At 38.6% G+C, this 14,048-nt stretch overlaps 1 protein-coding gene across 2 annotated transcripts in view; it reads left to right on the forward strand.

Moving 5' to 3' along the window:
• ASCC3 (activating signal cointegrator 1 complex subunit 3) overlaps positions 1 to 14,048 on the forward strand; it is a 213,930-nt gene that overhangs the window by 35,717 nt on the left and 164,165 nt on the right. For both annotated transcript variants that reach the window (XM_063311715.1, XM_063311724.1), the window contains exons 8-9: positions 421 to 621; positions 1,088 to 1,228. In XM_063311715.1, the coding sequence (XP_063167785.1) occupies positions 421 to 621; positions 1,088 to 1,228 (342 nt within the window). The remainder of the gene's footprint in view (positions 1 to 420; positions 622 to 1,087; positions 1,229 to 14,048) is intronic.

Here is a 14,048-nt window from a genome sequence, read left to right on the forward strand (position 1 = left end):
GTGTGTCTGTCTATCTGTATATGTACAGTACATATAATAAAGAATAGCAGGCAATAGCAATTGAATTGGATTTGAAGAACAGAAAGCTTTAAGAGGGATGATTGTTATACATCTAATCTAAGTGAGGATGGTGGCATAGAGATGAATTAAGAAAGCAAAAAAGAAGAGAAAAATAGGACCTATGAAAGTTCTTCCAAGAAGAAAAGTTGAATAAATATTTGGAAATGTCAGATTGAATTGAAAGTTCCCATACCTCAAAATAAAAATGTTTTTCAGTGTCTGTAAATGAGTGATAATCCATTTTGTTATGCAGAAATATTTGCTACTGTTTGAGCAGTAGTATCTTTGCTCAGCAGTAACTTTTTTATTCATTATTTAATTGGAGTGCTTTTTTTCCCTCTTTCTGAATTTTCCTTGTAGATTGGACAACTTGCTTTTAAAGGCATGAAACAATTAAACAGAATCCAGTCCATTGTTTTTGAAACTGCCTACAACACAAATGAGAATATGCTAATAAGCGCACCTACTGGGGCAGGAAAAACAAATATTGCCATGTTAACAGTTTTGCATGAAATCCGTCAGCACGTTCAACATGGAGTTATCAGAAAGGATGAGTTTAAGGTAAGAATTCAGTGAAGTAGAGGGCAATCTGATAACTTGTTAGACAGAGCTTTGTGTGTGATTGTCACGTTTATGAGAATTTAAGAAGTTTTCAAGGACGTCTTGTTTTCTTCAAGACATATGGATAGAGAGCTTGTTGACTTACTTCATTGCTGGTTCGCAATCCCTTTTTTGGTTCTGGAAATGTTGCTGCCTGTGTGAAAAGTGTTGAAAATATATTTAGCTTTGGTGCAGAACAAATGTTCAGAATGATAGTCCTTTATAAACAAAAGACATTGTTTTGTTTAAAAATAACTGAACATTTATTCTGAACCAAAATAACCAAAATGCATATGCTGCTATTAGGTTTCTTGCTTTAGATGCTGAATATCATATTTCACATAAATTGTGATCGGTATCAGTTGATGTGAATATTCAGTGTTGAACATTTTGTTCATTTATCAATCTGGTGTCCTTTTTGGTGCAGATAGTTTATGTTGCTCCTATGAAGGCATTGGCAGCTGAAATGACAAATTACTTCAGCAAGCGTCTAGAACCACTGGGCATCATGGTGAAAGAGCTGACAGGCGACATGCAATTGTCAAAAAGTGAAATTCTCCGAACTCAGGTACCTATTTCCTTTCTAGGGCATGCTGACAGTTTATAAAGAATAACAGCTGAGACTGTTGTGTCTGATAACTACCCTACATGAGATGAGAACACACACATCATTCCCTGCTTGAGCAGTGCAAGGAATGGTTGGTGGTGCTGAGCAGACTGTCATCCAACAAAGCTTTCCCCATCATTTATTATCTGGATGCAGTTTTACATGTTAGTTCTTCCAGAGTGCTGTCCAGTGACTGACACAGCTGGAGTTTGATAGGCCTTAAAAGAGAGGGTGGAAAATCTTCCTGACAGTGCAGATAATGTGGTAATGATGTTGACAGTTCCATATTAAAAACTGCTTTGTTGGATGAGGTCCAGCCTGTGATAAGTGAAAGCCAGCCACATCTTCCTAGATATGGTAGAAACTATTGGCTGGCTTCTATGTTGTATCTAGTAACACAGAAGCTGGGATGATCCATTCCATTCTCCTTGCTCAGCTTTCTTTAACCACCTGTCTACAAGGATGGGTATTCCTTTAACCACCTGTCTACAAGGATGGGTATTCCTAGCATTGTCAGCAAGCAGAGCTGCTAAACTGGGTGGGAATTTTGGAAGTTTCAGTCTCAACCATCTGGGGACACCAGGTTGGGGAAGGTTGTTGTAGCTAATTGTTTCTCAGAGTCCTGTTTTCTCTGCTTTTGACAAATACTTTTTGAAATGACTTCCCAGCTTCCCATCTTTCTATTTAGATTTTTTTTAATCCCTCTTTTATTATTTTTATAAATAACTCAAGGTGGGAAACACACCTAGTACTCCTTCCTCTCCTGTTTTCTCTACAACAGCAACCCTGTGAGGTGAGTTGGGCTGAGAGAGAGGGACTGGCCCAAGGTCACCCAGCCGGCTTTCATACTATTGCTGAGGTAGAGAATTCAGGAAGTTCATTATATGTTGCTTAAAGAAATATACTTCCTTTTTCTTTATTTTGAGTTATTGGCAATCAATTTAAAGGAAGGATTCTGAGGACTCTTACTCTGAAAAAGTGGTTTCTCTCTACTGTTTAAAATGTTATGCATTTCTGTTACATGTTCCTTTAGTTGCTTTTTAAAAAACAGAGGTCTTCTAGGTTTCTTTCTGAAGAGAAGCTGTTTCATAAGTTGTGGTATCTACCACACCCAGAGAAGAAGAGAAATCCAACAACTAATTTGTCCTTTAGAATTTCCACTTTTTTTCTTGTTATAAGACTTTATTCTGAGTTGAAAAGTCACCAGGTGTTGTCACTAGTGTTTCCTAATATTACTTCCTCTTCCAGGACAGTGTTCGTTGCCATCTATTTACTTGAACTGAACTCTCTGGATTTTGTATTTAATTTATGATTGTATTTCAACATTCGTATTTACCACCCAAATTTACTGGTTCCACAAAAGGATTGTAATTGAGATGAGTCTTATATCAGTTTCCACAGCATTGAGGTCATGTTGGTTGGAGAATGGGAGGCACAATCTCACACAATCACAGGGTACCAGGACAGGAAAAGCTGTCTTATAATGTAATGCAGATATACATTGTGATACAGATTGGAATGATCATAGTTTAAATGTTGCCTGGATTATAAAGTTCCTTGGTGATCTCTTCTTTTTCTTACTTTTTTTTTAATTTATGAGATTTTTCTGCCAGCTCAATCCAAGTGGAACCCAGGTACAACTAAAATTTAAAACAGATTAAAGAGTTCTGTTGTGTGATATATGCGCACACAGACACACACCCCTGAACTATTTTACAGGAATATAACAAAACAATGATTTCATGAATTAATATATAATATTAAGCCATGATTTATTTTATCTGTGGTTTGAACATACCACAATGGCTAGATTCATGCCGTAAACTAAGTTATAAACCATAGTGTGTTCATATATTATGTGGATATTAATGTGCTATTTAAATATTTCTGTTGTTATTTTTAGCCCAAAGGTACTTGTATCGTAAGAGGGCTTAATCTATTTAAACAAGTAATCTGTAAAAGGAATTTGATAAAGTGCCTCATTATGGATATTGGTATTTAGATACATAGTGGATGCCTGATATTTAAAATAAGCGCATCAGCTTGTTCTCACTTGGAATTCTTTATGCACAGAAAAACCCTGGAGGAAGCTGTCTGTTTATCCTATATATGCTACAGAAGCTTGATAGGTAGATCAGCACCCAGAAATTCATTTTATAGAAGTTTTCTGTAAAGAGCTGGCAATTGTAAGATTAATGTCTAGTTTAACACAATTTATGGTTAGCACATTAAATGAGAGGGCTGTTGATAGGTTTTATTTTGATACAGTATTGTTCAGATTCTGCGTGAGAAACCTTAAGCAATCTCTTAAAAAGAGTCATCAGCACAATTCCTACATATTAACTGGTTTACTATTTTGAAAAGATGCAAGACATATAAGCTGATTTTAGTGAAGTGGGTGATTCTCTGCTTAGTGGTGTGGTGCTGCTTTTCATGAATGGAGGAAATAGCTCAGAGGACTGAGTAGAATGGCATCTCAAAGTTTAGGTGATTGATTGTTCTTGCAGGGACAGTGCAGAAGTAAGCAGTGAAACAGGCAATCTAAGAGTCGAGTAGAGCTGAGGCTGGCAAATGATACCAGGACCTTTTGAACTGTGTGGTTGAGGACCCTGATGGGTTTTACCATCTGATGGATTTCCAAAACTAGAGCTATGATGATTTTATTCCTCAATGGCAATTGAACCTAATGTATAGAAGATTTTTAAAAAATGCTTCTTGCTTTTTTTAAATAAGAAATGCAGCTATATGTGTCATGAGTAAGGATGGCGAGCAGGGGGCTCCCATCCAGGCTGTAAAGCGCATGCGTAGTACTGAGGAATTAAGCAACCATTCAAAGAGACTCAGATCAGGCCCGCCTTAGCCTTTGGGGTTTATATGTCTGGGTTTTTCCCACGCTTATTCAGTTTGTTAGGATTCTAAGACACTACAGGTAGTCCTCGGTTAACAACCACTTGTTCGGCAACCGTTCGAAGGTATGACAGCACTGAAAGGATGGTGGTTATGACCAGTCCTCAAAGTTCTGGCTGTTCCATCACCACCACAGTCATGTGATTGCAATCTGGGCACTTGGCAACCAGCTCGCACTTACAACAGTTGCAGTGTCCCATGGTCACATGATCATGAATTGTGACCTTCCCTACTGACTTCCCACAAGTGAAGTCAATGGGGAAGCCAGCAGGGAAGGTCACAAATTGCTTGGGTAAGTCTCGCCCACCTGCACACCCTCCCCAGCTCCTCTGTGCTCGCATTGCACCTCACTGGTTACACACGCACCCTCCCCGACCCTAGCTGCGCTCACGCTGCCCCTCCCAGGCCACTTGTGCATCATCCCTGCCACTTGCACAGTCTCCCCCACCTGGCAGCAGCCACTCCAAACCCCACCACGCTCGTGCCACACCTCCCCAGCCACCCATGTAACCCCTCGCTCCCTCTTCCACCCAGCAGCAGCCACTTACCTGCCTGCTGGCCCGCTTGCAAGCCACTTGGGACTTGCAACTTCTTACCAGCTTCCCCACTGAATTTGGTTGTTGGAAACCAGCAGGAAGTTGCAAGGAAGTGCTCACTTAAAGACCCACAGTCCTTGCTTAATGACGGCATCCTTGCTTAATGATGGCAAAGACTGCAGGGGTTGTTGCCACTAAGTGATTCGGTCCCATGATGTCATGTTTTACAACCACATCACTTGGCGATGAAAATTCCAGTCTCAATTGCTGTTGTAGCTTGAGGACTACCTGCATTCCTTAATATTTAGAGAATTTGGAAGCTGCAGTCTCCTGTCTGAGCATGAGAATTATATATATAACCAGATCTTTGCCTAATTTAATTGTAATGATTAAGGCTAATGAAGATTCTTGTTTTGAGATTTTAAGATTGGCCTATCTCTTTGGCAGTGTAAAATATCTCACCAAAACTGTAGAGATCTGGCTGTTCTGTGGAGCAGATAACTTTTCATGTTGAAATCCAGAAAAATGCCTACTTCTATAGTAAATAATAAAGAATGATGCACTGCTAGTACTGTATGTGTTTGTCTTCATTCATTACGCTGTTGCTTTTGTTTACTTTCCCTTTTTATATATGTTATGGGAAGAATCAGAATGAAATTATTATCTGCTGCTGATCTGATCTGGTTCGTAACCGTCAATTGAATGCTAGTAAAGATGATTTTTTAAAGACTTGGACATTTCAACAGAAGAGAATGTATGTAGCTCAGCGTTAAATTGTGGAGTCCTTGGTGCTGTCTGAAAAGACATTTGTTTATAGCTTTGCTTCACTCAAAGTTTGCTTGGTCTTCAGGATTTGTGCTATGGCTTCTTCAATAAACCATAGTTAAGCAAACCATGGGTATAATCATTTTTAATTTTTCTTTTAAAAGAAGAAAGATGGTTTCTGGCTTAAAGCCACACAGGGAGAGGAAATCATGTATGTCAACCACTTCAACTTTTCTTATAGTGCTGTTTTAGTACCAACTCATGTTTTAGGAAAGGTGAGGATAGTGCTGATGGTACAAAATTTGTGACAGACTAATTCTTCTAACTTTTCCTGTTTTATTTGTGAATCCTTCCAATTTTCTGTGACAAAATTGTTATATCTCTCCTTTATAACATTAGAGGGGATTTTTTAATTCAAAAACTTAACCGAACGATCTTTTTAGTGAGTGTGTGTATAAAATGAATATACTCACAAATTTCATGTGCATAATTTTACAGTTATTTACTTTCAACTGAATACATTCAGCTTTAAAAAGGTAAAATTGTAACAAATGAATTACGTTGAAGTTTGAAATTTGCCAACTTTAAAGGGCTAGAGAAGCATAGGAAAAAGTAATTGTGGTTTGGATCCATCACTGATCTCAAACAGTGGAACTATTTCTTGCTTATTGTGAGCTGTGAGTTTTCATGGACTGGTCCAACGGCGTCACCTGCAGGTGAACAGTGTGTCTTCTTCCCTGCAGTTGTTAATTCAAAAGACTGTAGAATGAAAGAGTCAATTTATAAAAATACAGATGAATAAATAATGCACTTTCACTTCAGAATACTTTTCTTCTTGCTTGCTTTCATCATAATAACTACTAGGAGTTTAGAGTAAACGTTTTAATTTCAAAATAGTATGATTTATACATATTGCTCTATAAATTAGTTAAACTTAGTGGAATATTTGGGGAAGTTATTATGGCACATCCACACTGTTAACAATCCAGATATGGTTATCTCACAATACCTGTAAAAGGTATTTATCAATAGGATGGTAAGCTGACGGAATAGATATGGAAACATTTTTGGTTCAACTTAGATTGATAACCTGACTATGACTGATCAGTGCCATGGGAGGACAGTGCTTACCATTACATTGTATTGCAAGATTTGTAATTTCAGGCACTAATTTGTGCAAGATCACAAAAATATCCCAGGATTTCATCTTCCCTGATTGATTGATTGATTGATTATATGCCATCAAGTCGTTGTCATCTCTTAGTGACCACATAGGTTTTCTCCCTGACAGTCTGTCCCTAACCTGGTCTTTCAGGTCTTCCAACAGTGCATTCATAGCTATTGTAACTGAGTCTATTCACCTTGCTGCTGGTTGTCCTATTCTTCTCTTTCCTTCTACCTTTCCCAGCATTACAGCCTTCTCCAGATAGCTAGGCCTTCGCATAATGTGTCCTAAGTAGGATAATTTGAGCCTGGTGATTTGTGCCTTGAGTAAAAAACTCTGGAGTGATTTGTTTGATAATCCATTTGTTTGTTTTCTTGGCTGTCCATGGTATTCTCAGGAGTCTTCTCCAACACCAAAGTTCAGAAGCGTCAATACACTTCCTATCCTGCTTCTTCAAAATCGGCCTTTCTATAATCAATAAAATACAAACTAATTTCTTTTTGGTATTCTTTGGCTTTGGCTCATCCAGCATGCATCAGCAATAATGTCTAGTGTTTCTTGGCCTTTTCTAAAGCCTGCTTGAATATCTGGCATCTCTGTTTCCATGTAGGGCTCTAATCTGTGTTGGATGATCCTATGCATTCTTTGCTAGCATGTGAAATTAAGGATATTGTACAATAGTTTGCATACTCTGTTAAGTCTCCTTTTTTTGGTATTTGAAAGTAGATTGATCTGTTCTAATCTGTTGGCCACTGTGTCTCCAGATTTGCTGGCATAACTTGGTTAAAACCTTGACTGATTCTTCTATGCTTGCCATATTTCAGTGGATATTGCATCAGTTCCTGTAGCCTTCCAACTTGGTAATGATCTGACTTCATCTTCTAATACTAATGGTTCTTGTAAGTAGGGAATATCTTCTAAGGTATTTTGGAGGCTGACATCTCTACTGTACAGTATTTCAGTATACTCCTTCCATCTTTGTTTGATCTTCTTTGAACTGGTTACTATCTGTACATTGGTGTCCTTTAGCGTACCAATTCAAGGTTGGAACCTCGTTCTGAGTTCATAGATCTTTTGAAACCCTTTCCTTGTTTTTCCATGCTTGTTTCCATCTTTGGCTTTCTCTTATCTTTTACATCCCACTTGTGAGGTTTCAGACGTCTTCTGACTCAGAAGAGGAAACAGAAACCTACCAGGCAGAAACCGGGAAAGCAAATCCCAGAAATGACTCAGGAGCACAGGAGAAGTTACAGAGGCTGATTGGACAGTCTTCGGAGGAGGATTCGAATCTTCCAATCAGCACACAGGAAAGGCATGCAGAAAAGCCCGCGAAGAAGAAGGCAGCCTGATTGGCTGCAGAGGGGAATAGGCGTGCAAGAGATCGGCATAAAAGGCAGACGCGCGAAGAGTAAGCTGCTAGAGACAACCGATCCTTTGAGCTCGCAGCCCCAAAGTTACGACGGCGCTGAATGAGGGGGACCTATGACCAGTCCTTGGAGTTCTGGTTGTCGCAGTGTCCCCGCAGTCACTTGATTGAGATCTGAGCGCTCTGTTTTCCTATGTGAGTTATGTTGATAGAGCCATGGTCCTATTTATAATTCTGAAATGTTGGCAGATAGGTATACCAGAGTTGTCAAATCATATTATTAGGTTGAAGGTGTTAGAATGTAAAATAATACAACGTGAAGGCTTTACTAACTTGCCTTTAGGTAATTTCTCTATAAAACTGAATGTTAATATGCAGAGATCATCTTTTTTAATTTATTTATAGAAAATATATGTACAGTTAAGACTTTTATATAATGAATGTATCTTTTAATTACATAAAACTAGAATATTTCTTTAGTAATGCACTCTGCAAATATGATTTTAATAATGTACTTCTCATAAAACAAACAAGATTCTCCTTAAGAGAAGTATTTCATTACCTCTATTAATAACTAAGTGTATTGTGGAATCCAAAGAGTTAGTTATTGATTTTCTTTTCTTCTTCAATATTTAAGGTTTCTCATAAATTCCTTTTGTTCAGAGAAACCCACACTTCTGAAAAATTGCTCTATAATTCTTCTGTACTTTCCCTCTAGATACAAAAAAGCACTATAAACATTAAGAGATAATAAAGCACTCTTTAACTCTTTATAGTTAATGCAAATGATGCATTAAACTAGATTCTTTTCTTAGACTATAATTTACAGGTATTCTGAAGTCCAATTATCTTTGATTTACCTGTAAAAGAAATTCAGAATAACAGCCATGCTTTTTTAAGTGAGTATTTCTCAGCAGACAAATGGATTTGAGTGGGAGAAAATAGGAAAATCGAGAAGTAAGATGGAAGTAAATTATGTGTGTTTACTGGTGACTTTTTAAAAACTCCTCTAAGAAAAATCTATTTATAAAATAGGAAGCAGCAGGACATTTACCTAAAGTAATAAGAAAACCATTGGACCCATGTTGCTCTGAAGTGGATCTTTCCACCTTGCAGATATTTGGAGCTAAACTTAAGACCTCCAAGTGAATTGTCTATAATAAATGGAATATATATCATCCCATTATAGCGAGATTATCTCATCTATCACGGGAATATCTGGGGCCTTGCAAGAAGACAAACTGGAAAGGAGGAAGGACCACATAAGCTTGTCCCATCCTGCTCCAGTTATTGCCACTTGGCATGCCACTTCTTCCCTGTTCAGTTTCCTATTCATTCTCTGAACCAATTTATCTATCTATCTATCTATCTATCTATCTATCTATCTATCTATCTATCTATCTATCTATCTATCTATCCCGCCTGTATTATTTTTACACATAACTCAAGGTGGGGAACATACCTGATACTCCTTCCTCCTCCTATTTTCCCCACAACAATGAAAGAAGAGAATGGAATATTCTTGCATATATATGCATGTAAATAAGCTAGAATATTGCTTTAAAGAAACAAGGAAGCCCTGCAGTAAAAGCGCATGCGCGCGCACAAACACGTCTGTAGAAAATATAAACTCTTTCACCTTGCTTCCCCGCCTCCCCTGCCAATTTCAAAATGCAGTACTATCTTAATATTAAGAAATTTAAGACTATGGATTAATTCCAGTATTCCAAATTATAGTTAACATATGGCAATTTTTCACATTTTGTTTAGCTTCCCTCGGTAATAAGTTTCTGATTAATATGGGTAACAAAAGGAGGAAGAAAATGAAAAACACAAGCAGGCTCATTGCTGTTTGCTGTGAGGCACAATAATGGAACATTGTTGTACCTGATTAAGTAGCTAATTAGCATCAATCAACTCTGGCAGTGGAATAGCAGAGGTTAGCATAACTATGATTACTGAGGCAAAAAGAGCAAATGGGAGGGGGGAGGGTGAAAACAACAGGTTAATAATATGCAACTCTTCTGTTTTAAAAACATTTTGATCATAATTTATATTTTCAGACTGCAAAGCTAATTGTGTAAGATGAATTTCACAAACCACAAATGTTCTTCTTCTTTTACCTTGAAAGTTCAAATGTTTTAGCAGACACAGTTCTGTGTACAAACAAAGTGGGTGTTTTGAAGTTGTTCCTTTTCAACAAGAAGTACAAAGGATCACGGGCATTCACACTTCCTCATATCTCACCTTTCCTGAGGTTTATTCAATTTCAGTCTTTCCTGTTGCCACTACTTCACTAAATAACTGGTATAATATGTCATAGAATCATTTTTATTGTAAAAGAAAAATAATAAATAATGCTGTTAAACAAATAGCTTAAAGAGTTTGTTTGTTTTATACTTCCTTCTTCTAAACATGAATGCTAAAGCCTGTAACAGTTGGGGACCAACATACTCAGTAATGTCTTCCAAATATGCCTGCTAGTAGAAGCTCTTCTGGTTTACTTGACATCTAAAGGGAAGCTGGTGGGTTGACAGTGGGTTCTGAGAAGTAGGGACACACTCTCCAAAAAAATAGTGGAACAAGGCCAAAATGAAATACAATCTAATTAAATTACAATTACTCTTAAATATGGTTAAAACTATTAATCTTTCTATGTTATTAATATTTTACTGTAATAAATCCTATGACTATATTTCAAGGGCTGAATATTTAAACATTAAGTTAAATATGTATATAAAATGGATTTAAGGTTGGAGCCTAATTTTCTCATTTATTTATATGAGAAAATAAATAAAAATAAAAGTAAATTTTCATTTATATTTTGTTGCTGTCCAGCTCCCATATCTCCAGGCAATTTACAATGAGATAGTTAAAAAAAAAGAATCCAAATATAATAAAAACTATATTGGTCAGCAAGCTCCAACAAAACTAAAACAAAAATGGCCCATTTACCATAAAGTCAGATAAGCTAAATTAGAAATCAACTACCAAATGCCTGTTAAAACAACATGTCCTAACAGTCAGGAATCACGCTGAGACGAGGAGTAGGTCTCTAGTGTTTATTACTGCTACATGAGACAGAAAATCCTAACAAACTGAAGAAGCGTGAGAAAACCCAGACAGATAAACCTCAAAAGTTAAGGCGGGTCTGATCTGTGTCTCTTTGAATGGCTGCTTAATTCCTCAGTACTACGCATGCTTTTTCCCCCCTGGATAGAGGCCCCCTCCTGCTCGCCATCAGTACTCATGACACAACATCATCTTAACAGTTTTGTGAAACTCAAGTAGCAAGGGTGCCCGGTGTACCTCCAAGGGCGAGGTGTTTTGCAGTGTAGGAACAATCACAGCCAAGGATCGATCAATTGATCGATCGATCGATCTATCACCACAATTCATGTCAGTTTCCAAGTTATGAAAAAAATAATTAAAACATCCATGGTATAATTCAGCATTATTAAAAAAAAGAAATCCATATCATAAAGTCATAATCTAGTAAATCATCCTTAACAATCACAAGGACAGAAAGGCAGAAAAAAGAAAAAGAAAAAAATAGAACATGGTGCAATCATGAGCTCAACTGAAATGCTCTCCCAAAGAGCTCAGTTTTTAACGTCCATCATCAGGGAGGGGCCTAGTCTGATCTCCCTTGGGGGACTATTTCAAAGCACCAGTGCTGCCACAGAAAAGCATCACCTCCTAGCTATGGTTCCATTCACCAGAAGTGCAGGACCACCAGCACTTCTCTCTAGATCAGTGTTTCTTTGCTGGCAGGAGAATTCTGGGAGTTGAAGTCCACCCATCTTAAATTGTCAAGGTTGAGAAACACTGCTGTAGATGATCTTGTGAGTTGGGCCAATTCAGGTTGAACCAGGGAGTCCTGCAAGTACCCAAGTATTAAGCCATGAAAGGCTTTATAGGTCCAAACTAGCACTTTAAATTGTATCTGGAAACCAACTGGCCACCAGTGCAGGACCTGCAGTATTGGAACTATATGTTCCCAACATCAGGAACCAATTGACACATGGGCCACTGTATTCTGGACTACCTATAGTTTTGGAGTAGCCTTTAAAGGCAGCCCCATGTAGAGCACATTGCATGGTCTGAGTGGTAATGACAGCATCAGTTGCAGTAGCCTGGTAAGGCTGCAACTGGTGCACTGAATAAAGGTGGGAAAAAACCCTTTTAGCCATGGCTTCAACTTGTTGCTTGAGGAGGTCTGTGCCAGTAGGACCCCTAAATCACAAACCTACTCCTTCACAGGAAATGCAAACCCATCCAAAGATAATGCTGGTGTTGATAGAGAATCACAGTGAACAAACAGCAACTCCATCTTGCTTGGGTTTAACTTACATTCTCTCCCTTAGAGCCTCCAAGCACCAGAATATAGCATTGACAGCTTTTCCCCTACAGCCTGCGGTGGTGATGTAAAGCTTGATACAGTTAGCATCACAAAGAGTTGGATAACCTCTCCCAGAAGCTTCATATAAATATTAAAGAGCAGGGGAGAGAGGACTGAGCCTTGCAGCATCCTCTAAGTCTGGAACTGCCAAACTGACCTCCAATTTTCCAGCACTAAAGACTGAACTTATCCACAGAGGAAGGAACAGAACCACTGGAAAACAGTGCTGCCACTCCCCAACCCTCTGCAGGTAGTCTAGTAAGATACCATGGTTGATGGTATCAAAAGCTGCCAAGAGATCCAAAAAGACCAGGAGAGGCATACAGCGCTCATCAGGTCCTAGCATAGATCATCCAGGAGAGCAACCAGTACATCTGGCCCTGAACCCTGACTGAAAAGAATCCAGATAATCCACTTTTTCTAGGGTGCTGTGTAGCTGGTCTACCACAGCCATTTCAACAACATTTCCTAAAAAGGGAAGGTTGGAGCACAGCAGATGGTCATCTAAGACCACCACATCCAAAAACAAGCTCTTCAGAAAGGGGCACATCATAGCTTCCTTCAAGGCCTAAGCAACTCCTTTTCCATAGCAAGGCATTAATGATCTCCAGGATCCAGGTGGTCACACACCTCTCCTGCTCCTAGTAAAAGCCAGAGCAGGCAGAGATCCAAGCTACAGGTGGCAGTGAACAGTCTAAACACCCTATTCACTTTATAGTTTGCAGGCCTAAAGGAATCCAAGATAACACAGCAAGAAGGTGCTCTAGTCACAGTGACTCTGGACACCACTCTGTCCAGGAGGAGTTAACACTTTGGTGAATCTGAGTGATTTTGCTGTGCAAATTGGTCACAGCAGCCAGGCAGATGTTCACAATACTGCCTGCTCCCCTACAGGACAGCTGGACAACAAGCCACCGACAGAATAAGAAAGAAAAGTGAGAACACTTTGCTTTCCTCATTGCCACAAGGTAGACCCAAACATGAACAAGTACCTGTACTTGGTCAGATTTCTTTTTTGTCTTCCTCCACAGGCGCTTGGGGCATTCATTTCTTTTGATCCAGTCCCCTTGATTTTTTGAAAGGACAGAAACCTAATCCTTCTCTTCCTGAAATGCACATATGAGCTAGACAGATTCTGTTGGAAGAAGACAGTTCCCAGTGCAGTAGTAAAGGCAGCTCTCACCAGCTAAAATCTTGACTATCACATTTTATACCAGTGGCAATTTCCTGGTCATTTTCAGAGGGAGCTCCACATATTCCACATTCCATTAATCTAAATGTGTAGTGATAAGGATGTGAGTTGCTGTTAAGTTGTTGGTCTTTGTTCAGTGGTGTTAATTTCAAGTTTACAACCCATTTTTATGTTTGGCAAGCAATGATCATCTGCACACACCAAGGCTCTGCAGTGACGAACATCATTCTGCCTGATAAAAATCTGGGCACAGCTAGGGTGGTGGGGAGAAAATTACATGGGCCGAGAAAAATTTAAGTTGACAGTTAAAATATTGACAGTTAACCCATTTCTATTTTGTCATGCCCTAATATAAAAGCCAGATTGAAATGTCTTGCATGAGTTCCATTGCATTAAACAAATGTGACACTTTATTTTCTGGCCATTTTTGTGCTGAGGGAAGTGAAGT

The sequence above is a fragment of the Candoia aspera genome, chromosome 1, assembly GCF_035149785.1.
Source record: "Candoia aspera isolate rCanAsp1 chromosome 1, rCanAsp1.hap2, whole genome shotgun sequence".
In the NCBI taxonomy this organism is placed as follows: Eukaryota; Metazoa; Chordata; class Lepidosauria; order Squamata; family Boidae; genus Candoia; species Candoia aspera.